The following is a 16,944-nucleotide window of genomic DNA, read 5'->3' on the forward strand; positions in this document are numbered from 1 at the left end:
AGTAATTAGCTTCATTATCAGTTAAAAATCCGCATCCAAATATCTATGCCACAGACAGATACACATAGCGGTCACACTTATATAACACCTCACTTTTTGCGTCGGGGGTTAATAAACACTAGGTTATTATTTACAGAACTACAAAAATATGTAAGAAATTACCTAGAATATTTTAAATTGTTTCTTTTCCTTATAAAAGAAATAAATAAGTTAACAAACCTTTCCCAAAAAGCCGGTGCCACCAGTCACAAATACAGATTTTCCGGCATAAAAGTCTCCGACTGACTGATAATCTGCATCCTTTGATTTTCCACTGAAAAGCAAAAGATATAAGCTATCCCTAGCTATCAAGGTAAAGTTTTCATGAAAACACTCACACTAATATCATAAAATTTTAATTTTCCTTTTTATTTGAGTGTGTCAAGTTTCCTATAAGGATTACGAAATGAATTCATCTTTTAAATAAACCTTTTGGACAAAAACAGCCAACTCTTCATTTACTTACCCATAAATACTGGAATATCTCCGAAAGTTCCTAATTATCACACTATTACATACTATACAATCACTAATGAATAAACGTGCGTTCAATACTTTTGCTAAACTCATTATAAAAATAATTTTAAAATTTCATAAAAAAAAAAATAATAATAACTAAAAAATTCTAACTTTAAAATATTGTTAAATTAAACAAATTATTTTGCCAAAAGTGTAGTCTTTCTACGAATTCAGTCTCCAAAGTTTGTATGAAGATTAGTTTGAATAAACTTACATTTATGTTCTTATATCTGTTCTGTACTTACTTAAAGGCGTGTGAAACTCGTCTTATGTTACGCTAAAACTGGGGATTTGGTATAAGGGAATAACAACCACAGTTTGGAAAATTGATGTAGGCAAAAATTGTTCAATAATTAAAAAGTAATAGATATAGTATTGTATATTACATAGATAGATATACTTTATCAGGTACACCAATTTTTAAAGGAGATAGGCAAGAATGTATGAAGTTTGGTCCAAATGTCCACCACGAACGAGACCTATATAATTAAATAGTCCACTTAATTTAGAGTAACTTTCACTAAGAAAGTAAACAAAAAAAACAATGCCAAAAAAAAGTTATAGCCAAAAATGTATTCTTAATTTTCGGTAGTTTTTGTATGTTATAATTATTATTTTTTATTTTATTCCACTTCCATTTCCGCACTTTATCTAAAACTAAGATGAGTAAGACACATTTGCATATAAACAGCCCATTATTTTGCCCGATGGATGTACAGATCACTAACCAATTGAGGCGCCAGAAGTGCTTGAATATACTCAGCGGTGCTTGGATCTAAGAAAGTTCGATGTAACTGGTGGTGTCTTCTCTCTAATAATGAACAATTCTATTTTGTCAGAAGTTACAGAAAGTACGAAGTCGAACATCACGAAAAGTAATTGAAAAAATTAAATTGAAAAAATCTATAAAATGTTTTATTTGATTTTGCTGTAACTTTTTTCTGGCATTATATTTTTTTTTACTTTCATAACAAAAACTGTTCTATATTTAACGGGCTATCTATCCATATAGGTCTCGTTCGTGGTGGACATTTGGACCGGAATCGCCCATTGTCCTTTAAGATCTAAAACTAATAATAGTCGGTGACATATACCAATATTGTTACTAAGGTCTTACCGGTCTTATTGCTAAGAACAATCTCTTCTAGGCAACCTTTGCACTACGTAATATTTCAAATGCAAAAGTATATAGAATGTATGTTCCTTGCTCTCTCAAGCTAAAACTACGGGATAGATTTTGATGAAACTGAGCAGTTATATAGAAATCAAAATGTCCTATGGGATGCTGATCCATAAGTGAGAAGATTTTTTTTTAGAACAGGGGTAAAACAGTTGGCAACAAAAAAAGTCATTTTGCAAAATTACTAGGTATAAAGAAAATGTGAATTACCGCAGTCATCTTTATTCACCTTACAGTATTAGTATGCAAAGGATACATTTATCGAATGACTGCATGTTATCAACGACTGGTTTTAAAATTTTTGACCTTTTTAAAAGTCAATAGGCGTTGGTAACAGACTCATGGTTAAATCAATGTTAGATGTGCTTAATGCAGTTGAACTGCAGATGGATTAGACCAGCGGTCGTCACACTTTACTGGCCAAGGGCCACACATAACAATGTGAGCATCAGGGCCCGGGCCGCAGTAGGTATATGCGAAGGCGTTTCAAGAGCTTTTGCATACTTATCTATAATAGTCCATACTATTCATCGTCATATATCGTATCGTTAGTAATCGTCTCAGGATTCAAACACAAAGTTGGATTTTGATTTTGTTCATGTTTATGCCATAAGTACCTATCGGTAGTATAGGTATATGTAGTATTTGACTATTAATTAAAGAAATCTACTTTAACGCGGGCCGCACAAATAACGGCCGCAGTTTGACGACCACGGGATTAGACCTTCTATATCTTAGGTAAGTTCTAAATATGTATATTCTAAGAGCTTGTGGCTTAGTGAGACCCCTGCGGATCGCTGGACCGGTGATGGGTGACCATCTTGTCATAACGAGTAAAGAGAAGGGATCAAAAACCGAAGGTCTTGGCTGTCATTTGAACATCCTTTGGCAGTCGTTACGGGTAATCAGAGACCAGTAAGTCTGACAACCAGTCTTATTTAGGGGTATTGGGTTGCCCGTGAAACTGGGTTGAGAAGGTCAGATAAGCAGTCGTTCCCTGTAAAACACTGGTACTCAGCTGCACAGGGTTAGACTGGAAGCCGACTCTAACATATGTAGTTTGGAAAAGGCTAGGCAAATGATGATGGTAACATGTTTTGTTGAATTATAATTTTAAGCACAAAAAATAAAATTACTTGTATCGTATTGTATAACAAAAAAACGTAGCCTTTTATTTAAACATTCCCTGTACGATACAAACTTGTCAGTTTTGTAACTACATCGACATGTTAATTACGTTTCGGGTTATTATTGTTTCAATTCATAAAACTGAAAAAACACGTTTGTATGTGAATTAATTAATAACGTGCTTTAAGGTGCGTTTTGAACACTAGCTGCCGACTGCAGCTGCCAACCGCATATTTTGCGACTGCATCTCAAAGTCAAAGATTTTTTTTATGTACGTTTATTGAAACTAGGCTAGTTTTTAGCACTTTTTCACGTAAAAAAATATGAAAACAATTGATATCTAAAGGCAACTGCACGTGCTGTTGCCGCTTCGATCCAAAACGTTTACATATAATAACATACAATCTGCGGCCACTTTAATGTAGCCGCAGCATGTGCTGTCAGCAGTTGGTATTCAAAACGCACCTTTAAAATAAAATGCAAAATATTACAAATATTGTTTGCATTTTTTTCGTTTTTTAAATTCATATGTATTTTTTTTTGTCTGGAAGTCATTTGTAGATTATAGTACCTACCCATTGTTTTAGATTTCGAACTGACGATGAATTTTAAGCCTTTATACGTACTAAAACATAGTCACCACAGTCGTCTGTTTTTCTGTTCGCCATAAACTCAAAAACTGCTACAACACTCTCTGGTGCTAACGGTCATTGAGATAATCCGCGGACAAACAGACATGGCGAGACTATAAGGGTTCCTGTTGACTGTGGAACCCTAAAAAGGGGTATGTGTTATTATTCGAAAGTTTAATTGATGATCATATTAAGATTTTGAGGAATAAAACAAAAACACTTGGTTTTTCAAATGTTTATTGAATGAAATGGAAATGTACATAAATAAAATATGAGACAAAAAATATATGAAATACTAAATTTTACTGCTAATTTTCGCCTTTAAGTAAAACATTCTACCCGACTTAGTACGGCTAAAAGAATGTGACATTACTTAATGGCCTCTACCATGGAGAACAAAATTTGTAACGGAGATGTCATAACACAAAACCTCCTAAGAAAGTAGCACGCCAAAATGCAGGTGTTCGGGGGACGAGGAACGGTACCAGCTCCCCTCTCATTCGCCTTCCCAGCTACCAGCAATCTTTGACAAATTAGGTTTATCAATTATTTATGAATTAATCAGGTTTTGAAAAAAAAAATTGGCAACCTAATGGGTTTATAAGTATATCAAGTATATCATATTTTATAGAAAATTACTTCTCAATCTGTAAGCATATCGGTGAAGGATACCTCTAGATGGGATCTTAGACTATTAGTTTTGTTTTGACAAGAAACCCGAACGCCTAGTTATTTATAGTAACTGATTACATCTACCGTACGTTGCTTGACCTACAAGAAGGCGCCTGACCTACCTTCCTTACGACATCTCCGCTATCTTTCCTTCCTCCGTGTTTATTTTTATCAAAATAATACTTCTGTTATTTTTCCTGACAGAATCTTCTTACAGAAATCAGCCATCGCTTCTAATACCTCTAACTATATCTAAGAACTAACCAAAAAATAATTTAATTTATTTTATACAAGCTGTTGATTTGCATCCGTGTCTGATTTAAGGAGGTTGCTATAAAATACGTAAATACATCAATTGAAAGTACGGGAAATAGCTGATATGTGCTGCTTTTTTTGTTTTTGAAATTAACTCAATCTTGTGAATGATTTTATGACTGATCGTTGCGTATGCTTTATGTTTGCGTTTGTGTGACAGCGCAGCGCGGTTGGTCGGTAGGCTAGTAACACAAATAAATACGGCTTAAATACGGCTGGGTTACACTTATAGTGAGAATAAAAAAAACTACCCATTTTATTGTTGTTTTGGGTTGAGAATCATTATCATTATTACGTTCTTGAATTTGACACGAATGCAAATCAATAGTTTGTATATTGCCGTTTCTATTTATTTATTCGTAGATTTCTTTTCCAAAAAATGCCGTACTCCCCAACAGTAGTCTTGTATGTAATGTGTCCAGTTAATGTCCGTAGGATCACAGGGAAACAGATACTTGTCTGCGGGGGAAAGAGAGGCGAATAGCTCTCTCACTCTGTCTGCCTTCATCACCCAGGAGTGGCTCGTGAAGAAGTCGATTGAAGATCGCGTTTGATTTACTAGGGACTGGAGTTTTATGTACCTGTAATAAAAATAGAAGCACTAATATTTTTAATTTATTTGTTAGAAATCAGCCTGTCTCGCATAATATAGTGACTGACATGTAGGAATGTCCTTCACCGAGACCTATCTATGAAATTATATAGTATGTTGCTCAAGGCTCAAACTCAGATCTTTTTGAAGATCTTGGCATGGTCTTTGGACTATGCTTTATGTTTATATTATTTAGTCACTCAGAAATTAAAGTCGCTTGACATGAACCGAATTAACGTTTGACATACAATTGTTCGACATTGATTACATGAGAATGTTAATTAAATAATCTCAAAAACGCCCGGATTATTATATAAAATCATAATTATGACCTGGTCGTTTTTGGGGATTAAGTCTGTTTGCTCTGTTTTTATATTGTGTAAATTGGATATGAATTCCTATTTTTTATCAAGTCAGATACTGAATACACTCATATTTTATTAAGTTAAAAACCTTAAACATCCTTACCGTGGATTCTTCCCAATCAAGTGTCTGTATAGATCTGTGATATACGCTGGTATTACTTGAAACAGCATTGTAAGGAGAAGCACCAACCATTTGTATTTTGTGAAAATGTACCACCCAGGTAAAGGCATAGCATCTGTAAAGAAATTAGTTTAATGTTATTATACATAGATTTATTTAGATTGCATTAAAACATAGCCATTGTTTTGCAGCATTATGGATGTTGCAAAATTGTATCTATCCAAGAGCATTAGTTGACAATAGCAATAGGGGTTCGAGGTTTAGTAAAACTACGTTATGGAACTTGTCAGTACCAAAAAAATTGAAGAATCCAATGGATTGATTTATTTTGTTTATCAAATAATTCATAAATGTTGCCTAAAATAATATTGTACCAAGTCTCTTATCATGAACTTTGCCCATAATAACAGATTAGGCGCACCAATGCCGCTTGTTTAACGTGATATGTAATTTTTTTGTTATGTATATTTCTATTCAGTATATTTAAAACTCCCAAAGAAAACTAAACAAAATAAAGTAACTATTGTAAATGTGCCACTTACAAGACTTCTGTTTGATAGCATCCTCAGCGAACATGCTCATCAGCTTGCCAATTGTGATGGGGTTGCAGGCACTGCTGCAGCAGTTGTACACCTTCAGTTCAGTTGACCTGGAAGTCAGAAGAATATCAATGGCACATAATTTGTCAAACAGCAGTCTTGATTCCTTAAACAGGTAAATAGAAGAGGGTCAAAACTTTGGATATTTATAATTATTGCTATATGTGGGCATACACCATGATACCATATGACCAGGCGGGATAACATAATTCGTTTTCAACATTTTTGAACCAATCTGTGTCACAACACCTAGTTCTTAATTTATGAAGCATTAACGGCTTGTATGCCGCTAATTATAAAACAATAGAATATCAATTGTGTCTCACATTTATCTGCGCACCGGCATACAACGGGCCTTAACTTAGTTTGCCTTACTATTAATTTATTCTTAATCTAAAGTACATAAGGATATCTTTAAGCCTTAGAACAAGTAGGTACACAGTCTTACTTGCTACTCTTAGCCCCAGCAGCGATCACCAGATTAGCGACATAATCCACTGGTATCAAATCTACAATATAGCTGGAGTGTCCATATATAACTCGGTTAAGACCCTTAGCGGTGAAGACGGTAAGACCAGTAGCTCCATACCAGTTGCCGAGCCAACCCTTTATTGGCTCATCTTTTATTGCTGCCACTGAAAAGACGTAGATTAATATTGTGTTAATTATGGAAATGTAGTTATGAAAATGGTTGTTGTGGAGAGAGAAAATAGCTCTTTAAATAATTTTGATGTTGTGTAATAAAAGTTATAAATCTACATTATCGTTTTAGAATAAAATAAATGTTTAATGTGTATCATTATCATCATCTCAACTGTAGGACGCCCACTGCTGAACATGCATCTTATCAAACACAAAACAAAAAATCAAAAGCCTTTAAAGTCATTATTTATAAAAGTCTAAAGAGTTTGATAATACATATTAAATTAAGTGGTCCATTAAAAAAGATTTTTTTTTATGGAAAAGATCGGACAATAAAGTCTAGGTCCATTCATATGACATCCCATGTTATAAAATATTGACAGAAAGATGAGATGACAATAAATCATTTGCCTACTTGCGCCCGGGTCACAATAAATCCCTTTACATTTTACGATATAATAAACTACGAGAAGGACATAAAAATAAAATTATAATTTTCCATCGACAACATAAAAATGTTTATGTTTGTTGTAAATAAGCTTCAGGATATTGTTTATGTATTTTTTTATCTTCAAGACTATCTTTTTCGTCCAAAAAGGGGAAGCAGGTTTTTAGCCTGCTCAAACGTCAGGTTTTCATTTTTCTTAACTATTTCTTAATAGCTGTTCCCTGTTGTTTCACCCACAATCCGAGATAACTACTTCCCCAGCCCAGAATAAATTGAAAATTTAAATTGAAAATTGAATCTGAGAATTGCTAGGAATCCTATTCCTACTTATATCCTATTGAACGCGCTAATCTCAGGAACTACTGGATCGATTTGAATTATTTATTAAATTCTCTCAGTGTTACAGAGCCCATTTATCGAGAAAGGCTATAAGGCTACTTTTTATCCCGACCTTTATTTCTTTTAATTCGTGCAGAGGTTCCCACGGAATGCGGGTGAAATTGCTGGCGGAAGCTAGTTCCATATAAACTTACCGACGGAAGGCCTAACAATGATAGTAGGTACGTAGGCTTGGTTCTCAGCAACCAGATGCTCAGTCAAAGCTTTCGTGAACGTGTATGTATTTGGACGGCCATCTGTAAAGAAATGATCAGCATTTTATATATCTTTACACCCGTGTATTGGAGAGCACGTTAACGTCGATCTTGTGCCTGATCTCTCTCCGGTCATGTCGGATTGCCGTCTCGTCGGGCGCAGAGAGTGAAGGAATAGTGAGTGCACCTGTGTCCAAGCAAATGCTCGTGCACTATAATACATATGTCTTGCGCAGTTGGATAATGTCTTTATATGATAATCAGCTAGGAATACATCATTAGTTAGACTCTCAGTCAATCTTCAATTAATAATGGTATAAACGATGACGTAAAACTGCATTGTTCATTCAACAGTTTCTATAAAAACCTCTGTCTGCAGTTAGCTTGAAACAGGATTCAGAATACTTAATATACTTAATATTGACGTTGATTTTGTAATCTTAGATATTTCGTTAGTATTGTATATTTCTTATAGACCAAGATCCTTGGGCTGCCAGACTTCATTTATTTTATCACAAAAAGCAATGGTCATTACGACGAATTTCTTATCAATTGTTTCAAATTCAACTATACCTAATGTTTATTAAGAGACGAAAATTATCATAATAATACACATCTTTAAATATTATAGGGATCAATTCTAAAAATAAACAAAGTAGGCTTAATTACTTAATTTGAAGCAGTAATTTGATAAGATATAAGAATATATTACGTCATAATCAGCTTAGGATATGTTGTCGATATTTTTTTATTTTTTTTCAAATGCAGCTGACATTTTTTAATTCGTCGGTGCAACTTACCTAGTAAAGAAACAGTCAATGTTGAAACTTACTTGCTCTTACAGTATTGTTCTTTTTCTATTTTGCAGAATTTCATCATATGACCCCTCCCGCTATGGGGCAGCGTGAGGGAGTGGCAGACTTTTACTGACTTAGACCCACCATGTTCCTTCTTAAGCCCTTTATGTTCCAGAGCCGCAGTAACTTTTTCGACGAATCCCGCAGCGACACGTATTTCAGTAAGAAAATAAGAAGTGATATCTGGTGACCCTGGCCTCTCAATATTACATAGTAACTCAATTTGTCACATCTCTTATGTTAAAATGTTTTAAATGCTACTTACTAAGTATTTTCTCTGTGTCTTCCTCAGAAATCCCGTCTTTTACATACTGATGTACCTGATTGATGTCAGCGGGCGCTGGGTACAGGATCTCGTCAACTACTTCCCTATTTGTGTTCGTGTAAGCCGTCGATATGTGTATGAATACCTGAGTAATTCGAATAAAGTTAGAACTTGAGACTTTATATATTTTCATACACGTTATACAATTATTATTTTCTAGGATTCAGTGCCTATAGTACCTTATAACCTTGACCTTATTATTCGATATCTATCTGTCTATGCATCACCAAACCAATATCATCACGAACACGAGACTAGAATAAAATAAATATTTTTAGAATAGAATAAAATATTTATTTTATTAGACTCCCATAAAACAAACGGGACAGTTTTGGCCGTCTCATATTTAAAATAGTACCTACGGACCATTACATGTTCGAATTCAACTCGTACATGGCCAGTTTTTCATAAACGTTTTCTTTTCTTGCTTAAGCTTGTCATAGACTTTTGATCTATGTAGTGTCTAGTTTTTATTTTGACTACGGTTGCCTTATAATATACAATAATAATACCTCAATCCTCTTCATCCTCCGACTCAAAGCCAGCATCATCCTAGTTCCCTCCACGTTGATCTTCCAAGCAGTTGGGAGAGGCTCATTGAACTTCACTGTAGCAGCCGAGTGGATAATCACTGATACCTGGAGTATTATTGATAGAAGAAGAAGTTCTGGAACCGCATTATATAGAATGACTGGTAAGTAGACTGGTTCCACGGCAAATGGATGAAACCTTTTTGCGAATTAACATTCAAACTTATCCCGGACAAATACGACACACATTCAATTGTTTTAAATCAAATGTATCTTTAGACGACCTCGATGGCGCAATGGTCATCATGCCGGACCGCCGAACCTGAGGTCCCGGGTTCGATTCCCGGTTCGGTCGACATTTGTGTGATGAGCATGCTTGTTGGCCGTGGTCTGGGTGTTACAATATGTATTTATAAATATGTATATAAGGTGCTTTATTATTACCTGCCAGGACTTAAATGGAGGGTAGTATTCCGTTTATAGAATTACAATAGTAAATATAAATTATTGATTATTTGTCATATTTTTTTCATACAAAAAAAATACGTATAAATTTGACTTGTTTTATTAGTTTAAAACCATCCATCAACCACAATAGAGTTGCGCGTTGCCACTCTTGCAGAACAGATAGAAAGAGATAGCAGTTGCTCTCATTGATGAAGCGACACTACGCGCGTAATTTGTGAACCACGTTATGCAGAGTACAGCCAATGTTAATTTAACTTGTTTACTGTCTCAAATTGAATTGACTGTTCCGAGGAACGAAATTTCTTCACTATTGTAATCTATAAACGCAATACTACCCTCCATTCAAGTCCTGGCAGGTAATAATAAAGCACCTTATATATGTAGCTATATGTAGTTTATCAGTTGTGTTAGCACCCATAACACAAGTTAATTAATAACTTACCATGGGGCTAACCGACCGTGTGTGAAAAGGTGTCCCGACATTATTATTTATTTAATTTAAAATGTGTTGTTGTGTTCCCTTTAAAAATTTATAGGTTGACTTGTGCTGGTAATTACTGACCGATACTTAAACATGTGTTTGTACTCATTACATTAAACTTTTTTTTATTCCATTAGTTTTTCAAATCAGTTCAGTAGTTTCGGAGTATTTAACGAACAAACAAAAATTATATCTAACGTTCTATGATGACTATTTATTTCATTAAAGTACTTAAGTAAGATCATGCAAGATCAATCACAATTATGAGCAATCGAATTAATAAAAAAGCTGTAGCAAATGTAAAACAATAGCGAAGTAATTAAGAGCTCTTAAGAAAAGGTAATAATTACATAGTTTATCCATTGTCACAATTACTTAGAAGTTAACTTATGAAGTTGTATCATACAGTCAGTCTGTCTGGTTGCATCCAACTCTTCAAAACTGGTGAACGAATTTTCATGTTTCGGTTTTCAGCAAAAGCAAACCATTGTAAAATCCATATTAAAAAACATATAATTTTATCTATACTAATATTATAAAGCTGAAGAGTTTGTTTGTTTGTTTGAATGCGCTAATCTCAGGAACTACTGGTCCAATTTAAACAATTCTTTCGGTGTTAGATAGCCCATTTATCGAGGAAGGCTATAGGCTTTTTATCCCGGTTCGTGTAGAGCAGTGGTTCCCAAACTTATTTTGTCTACTGCCCACTTTGAGAATAAATATTTTTTTAGCGCCCCCCATTTTTTCACCTATTTAAAAACCACTATAACTTTAAATTAAATTAATTAATTATTGTGACCTATATATGTTTATTAACGGAGAGTTCTAAACGAAACTTTTACTATAACCCGCAACTTGAAACCTGAGCGCAGGTAGATAACATACCGCGGCGCTTAGGTCTCAAGTTGACTATTACAGTGGCGGCGTAGCATCGGGTGGCACCCGGGGCGGACTACCTATTGAGCACCCCCCAAAAAAACGACAAAATATGGTGCAATATGGTCATTCATGGTGCTTTTTGCCTGGTTTAACATAAAGAAACCGGAGACAGATCACTGCAAACTTTTGAAGCGCTAATTTTTGAGTTTTGGGACATAATAGAACCCAAACATGTTTTATAAAAACCAGTCACAAGTGAAAAAGCCGCGAGCGCAGCGAGCGCGAAATTTTTGAGTTTTGGAAAAGTAAAGTACCAAAACAAGTTAAAAAAAACCGCGCAAATTGTTTAGTTTTGGGGCACAAAAGTACCTCAACAAGTGTGGAAAAAAAAAAACACTGCAAAGAGAAGAAGCCGTGAGCGCAATTTTTTTGATTTTTGGGACGCAATGATACCTAAAGAAATTAGAAAATAGTTACTGTTAAGTGAAAGGCGCGAGTGCAGCGAGCGCAAAATTTTTTGACTGACTCAAAGGGCGCAGAATAAACCAGAAATGTTGAAAAAACTGTTTTTTTTTTTATAACTTTGAGGAATTAATTTAAGTAAACCGGGAAAAAACATAAATAAACGAGAAAGAGAGGGGTGACAGCCGGACTGGCACCCCTCCAGTGCCGCCTCGACGTCATGCCTTGTTTTCATATTATTTGTTCAATTCATATTAGTTGATGTTCACAAGTCGTTGTCTAAGAGGCCTCCTAGCTAAATAAAATTACAAATCACCGCCCAGGCCTCTACACAACGCCCTTACCGCCCCCCTTGAGACCTGCAGCGCCCACAAGGGGGCGTTATCGCCCACTTTGGGAAACACTGGTGTAGAGGTTCCCACGGGATGCGGGTGAAACTGCTGGCAGACGCTAGTTTTTTTTATAAATCTTTCTTAAAATTGTATAAGATGAAGCTAGTAAAAAATAAGAAATGAATTCATCACCTTCTCTATAAGCATCTTCTCATTTTCAGAAGTAATACCAAGGTCAGGAGCAGTAATATCGCCAGGTATCAAAACTATCTTCTCCAAATCTGCTGGCCTTTTCTCTTTTAGTCTGGTAAAGAGCTGAAATAATAATAAAATCACACCTTCTTATGTTGGTAAGTTATATGTGCATATACCTTAATGATGTCAATTTAGAACTTTTTCTATTGAGCTTGAGCATCCTGTGAAAATTACTCTGCTCGCCCAGATAATAATCAGCTCATAAGCTTCTTCAAGTTCTACGAGTACGAGTTCTAGAGTGGAGACCACGCCTCGGCAAACGTAGTGTAGGACGTCCTCAGGCACGGTGGAGTGATGACTTGCGCAAGACGGCTGGCAGGAGCTGGATGCGAGCAGCCGAAAATCGATCTCAGTGGCGTGCACTTGGAGAGGCCTATGTCCAGCAGTGGACTGCTATAGGCTGATGATGATGATGATGATGAAGCTTCTTCAATAAATAGGGTACCTAACACTTAAAAGGAATTTAATCCGTGTTTTCAAACAAAAATAACTTTTCATAGTAATCATATTTGGGCGACACTTAGTAAGATAATTTTTTACTTACCGGATCATCAAGAAACTGTTTTATTCTCTCGCTAACAGATAGCCCTTTCTTCTCCCGTATGAGCATGTAAATATTGCCGATATCTGGACAGCTATACAGAAGTTTCTCTATGAATACCTGTCAAAATAAAATTAACAAAAATGTTTTAAGGCTATAAGGGCTGCGATTTCGAATACTATATATATAATAGGTTTAAGGTACGTTTTAAATGCTAGCTGCCGACTGCAACTGCCAACCGCAAGTGCCGTGTCTGCATGTAATCGGCAGCAGCTGCACTACTGTTTCGTATGTATCTACATGAAAACATTTTGGACCGTAGCGGCAGCAGCATGTGTTTGTGCTCGCAGATATCGACCGATTTCATGCATGCAAGTGCGGTTTTCAGCTGGAGTAGGTAGCTGCAGACGGCAGCTTGCTTTCAAAACGAACCTTTAGATAGTAAGTCTGGAACTATCTTTCCCTACAATGTTTTCTTTTTTTTATGACATTGTGTCATTCCAACAATGGGAATCCGGCCAAATCGTCAGTTGCAGAAAGATCCATTAAAGTTAAAGCTTCTGTAAATCTATTCCTGACTTTCTTTATCATCAAGATGAACAGGGGTATGTCTCCTAAAGTCTTAAAAATATAATTTCTTAGGACAAATCCTTAGGTTTACCAGCACATCACTTTCGCAGGTAGATCTTAAGGTCAGTGTATTCAAATCAAGGTGATCAAACATATTATCATATTCATGAATAAATCGTGAATTATGATGAATGTTTTAAAGGGTCAATGTCAGTGGAAATTATAATACCATTGTGATTTGTGGGTTATTGTCATTTGAGGGAAACAAATTCTGGCCTATTTGAGCCGATTATTGGACAGTGGCCTCTTCTCGAATTGAGAAGTATAGAGAAAAAAAATATCGCTACCGAGTTACAAGGCGTATTGTTGTTTTTATGTGACTATCCTTTCCGATCGGTTATTCACCAAATAATTAAGTTATCTATTTTATATCTATAGACAATTGGATATAGTTCCTATGAATACAATCTATAATATAAAAATGAATCGCAAAATGTGTTGGTAAGCGCATAACTCAACAACGCCTGGACCAATTTGGCTAATTCTTTTTTTGTTGTGTTTGTTATTGTCAGGAGAAGGTTCTTATGAAAAAAAAATAGGGTAAAGTAGAGAAGTCAGTTGACGGGAGCGAAGCCGCGGGCAAAAGCCAGTTTATAATAATTTTAGAATATTAGACCACTATAGGAACAAAATATTAAAGGAAGAAATATATTAATTATTGACAGCATTATACATAGTTTATATAAAAAATTGATAATTACGTTTTCAATAAGATATTTATCACACTCACAATGACGAATTTTACGAAGGTTTTGATTTATTACTCTATTGTAACTTTGATCTTTGACTTTGTCACTTCGATCGTAAAGAGTTAAGAACATAGATACGCAACGATTACAAAGAAGAACAGCGTAAATCTTAGGAAGTATCGCTGCTAAAATTTATATTTTTTGATAGCTTTTACCAAGTACAATACTCCTACATGCTCCATGGAGTTTCTTACCGGTTCTTCTCTATGAGACCAACTCTTTGGAACTGCGCAACTAGTTTGAGGTTTCGAAAGAGCTTTTATAGGTCTATTTGAAATAAAACAAGATTACTTAGACTTTACAAGCATTTGCCAGCGGTTTTAACTATGTCCCGCCTGGCTTCCTTCTGGCACTAGTTAAAGAAGTTGATCATGTACTATCTCAAGCTCTAGACCCTTTATTTACCTTTGGATATCAATTTATAAATAAGTTCATCAGGTTTTACGTTAAAACCCAATGTATAGAGAGACAGATTTAGTAATAGATATTTCTCAGGGTGTGTTACTTAAGCATGTATTTATAAGGCCAGTAAAATTTTCTGATTATATTGTAGATATTACTGAAATTCTTTTATTCAGTACTTGAGTCGGTCAGTTTATAAATATTTTTTTTAAGTCTTATCGAATTGAGGCAAACAGTGTAATTTTGAAAAATAATTTGCTTATTTCAATCCATTGACCCGGATTATCTGTGACTACACCTCAAGGTGGTTTTAAAGGCAAAATATATACATTTATACTTTTTTTCATACGGTCATAACTTAAACATAAGATTGCAGGTATATGAGATTAAGATACAAAATAATATTTACGTGCGATGTAACAACAATGCCCATTCATCATTTTGTTAGAAAAACAATAGTGACGTCTAGACCGGTTGTCGGTCATCTCTCTAAGAGTACACGTAATCATCAACTGCCTAGTCTTTTCCTTATTATGTTGGGTTCGGCTTTCAAAGGGTTTTAAAAGGAGCAACTATCTGACCTTCTCTATCCAGTTACCAAAGGTGTTCAATTGACAGTCGGGAAAAAAATATACAAATAACCAAAAAGTAGAAAAAATGGAAAAACGAACACATTTAGGTACGTACCTTCCCAAGAAATCCAGTACCACCAGTAATAAAAACAGATTTTCCCGCATAAAACTCAGCTACTGAAGGTTTTGTCTCTTTCGAAGTTAAAACGACCATTTTAATAATTTTCAAAAAAATTAGGAAAAAATTATTGTGATCGTCTCTCCGTCTACGTCGTTCAGGACAAGTGGATGTCCAAGCGATTCGATAAACAATGCGCTCTGAAGCTCGCGAAGATAAATATTTACTGTAAATAATACAGGTAAACGTTGCGACAGTAGTGCGAAGTTGGGGGTTTCGTAATATGCCCGTAAATATTGATGATGACTTATTTTTATGTATTTTATATCGACTGGGTTAATTTTGACAAGGATAATCCTAATTACTCTTGGTGGGAAAATTTTATTTATTTATTTATTTATTTATTTAACACTTTTGTACACATAGAACACAAACAATAATAAATAATAGGAAAACACAGCTTATCTCTATTAATGAAATTTCTTCCAGCAGGCCCGTTATGGGAGAGTTAGAAATAGAAGAGATAGGTACAGATAGACAGTGTAAAAAGAAAGAAGATATAACCAATATATAATCACTAACATAAACTACTTAAATACATATATATATATATATATATATATAAATATAAAATAAATACTATATACATCTATGACAGAGAGGAAAGATAGTGTTCTTTCAACTTGCGTTTAAACACAGCAACAGTCTGGCAGCTCCTCACCTCAGGCGGCAACTTATTCCACAGCCGTACAGCGTGCACGGTGAAGGAGTAGGAGTAGAAGTCAGTGGAGTGGGAAGGGAATTTAAGAAGGGATTTGAGATGTGTCCTGCAGGACGCATCAGGTGAGCGAAGAAAGGAGAAACGTTCCCGCAGGTACGAAGGAGATTTAGGATTAAAGAGGATATTAAAAAGAAGACACAAAATGCGAGTGTTCCTGCGAAGACGAATTGGGAGCCACTTGAGTTCCTTGCGAAAGTGTGAGACATGATCATACTTTTTAAGATTGAAAACAAAACGTATACAAAGATTTTGCAAGCGCTCAAGTTTATTTAAAAGCTCCTCAGTGGCATCCAGATAACAGGCATCGGCGTAATCTATGATGGGTTGGATGAGAGTCTGAGCAAGAGATATTTTGGTTTTCAAGGGCAAAAAGTATTGAAGGCATTTCAGCGCATGGAAAGTGCAGTAAACTTTACGACTAACTTCATTGACTTGAGCTGTCCACGATAAGTTTATATCAAGTGTAATACCCAGGTTTTTTGCTGTATTAGCGTAGTCAATCTGAACCCCATTCAAACTTAGAGGTGGTAGTGATGCAACATCTAACCTGCTACGCATGTATCTGCTGCCAATGATCATAGCCTGAGACTTCCTGGGATTAATTTGCAGCCCAAAGGACTGCGCCCAATCACCAATCGCATCCAGGTCATGATTCATGGCAGTAACAGCAGCTGCTGCATCTGCACAAGGAAAATGTCTGTAGAGCTGCAAGTCGTC

At 35.3% G+C, this 16,944-nt stretch overlaps 1 protein-coding gene across 1 annotated transcript; it reads right to left on the minus strand.

Annotated features, from left to right (window-relative positions):
- Positions 1-3,718: 3,718 nt before the first annotated feature.
- LOC124630042 (putative fatty acyl-CoA reductase CG5065) lies at positions 3,719-15,567 on the minus strand. Its single transcript, XM_047163750.1, has 10 exons — positions 15,444-15,567; positions 12,979-13,095; positions 12,372-12,494; positions 9,540-9,665; positions 8,968-9,112; positions 7,786-7,887; positions 6,611-6,797; positions 6,106-6,212; positions 5,546-5,678; positions 3,719-5,066 (listed from the first exon to the last, which is right to left on the minus strand). Exons 1-10 carry the CDS (start codon positions 15,540-15,542, stop codon positions 4,835-4,837), a joined length of 1,371 nt encoding a protein of 456 aa, XP_047019706.1. The 5' UTR covers positions 15,543-15,567; the 3' UTR covers positions 3,719-4,834.
- Between the last annotated feature and the right edge of the window lie 1,377 nt (positions 15,568-16,944).

Source organism: Helicoverpa zea, chromosome 4 (genome assembly GCF_022581195.2).
Source record: "Helicoverpa zea isolate HzStark_Cry1AcR chromosome 4, ilHelZeax1.1, whole genome shotgun sequence".
Lineage (NCBI taxonomy): Eukaryota > Metazoa > Arthropoda > Insecta > Lepidoptera > Noctuidae > Helicoverpa > Helicoverpa zea.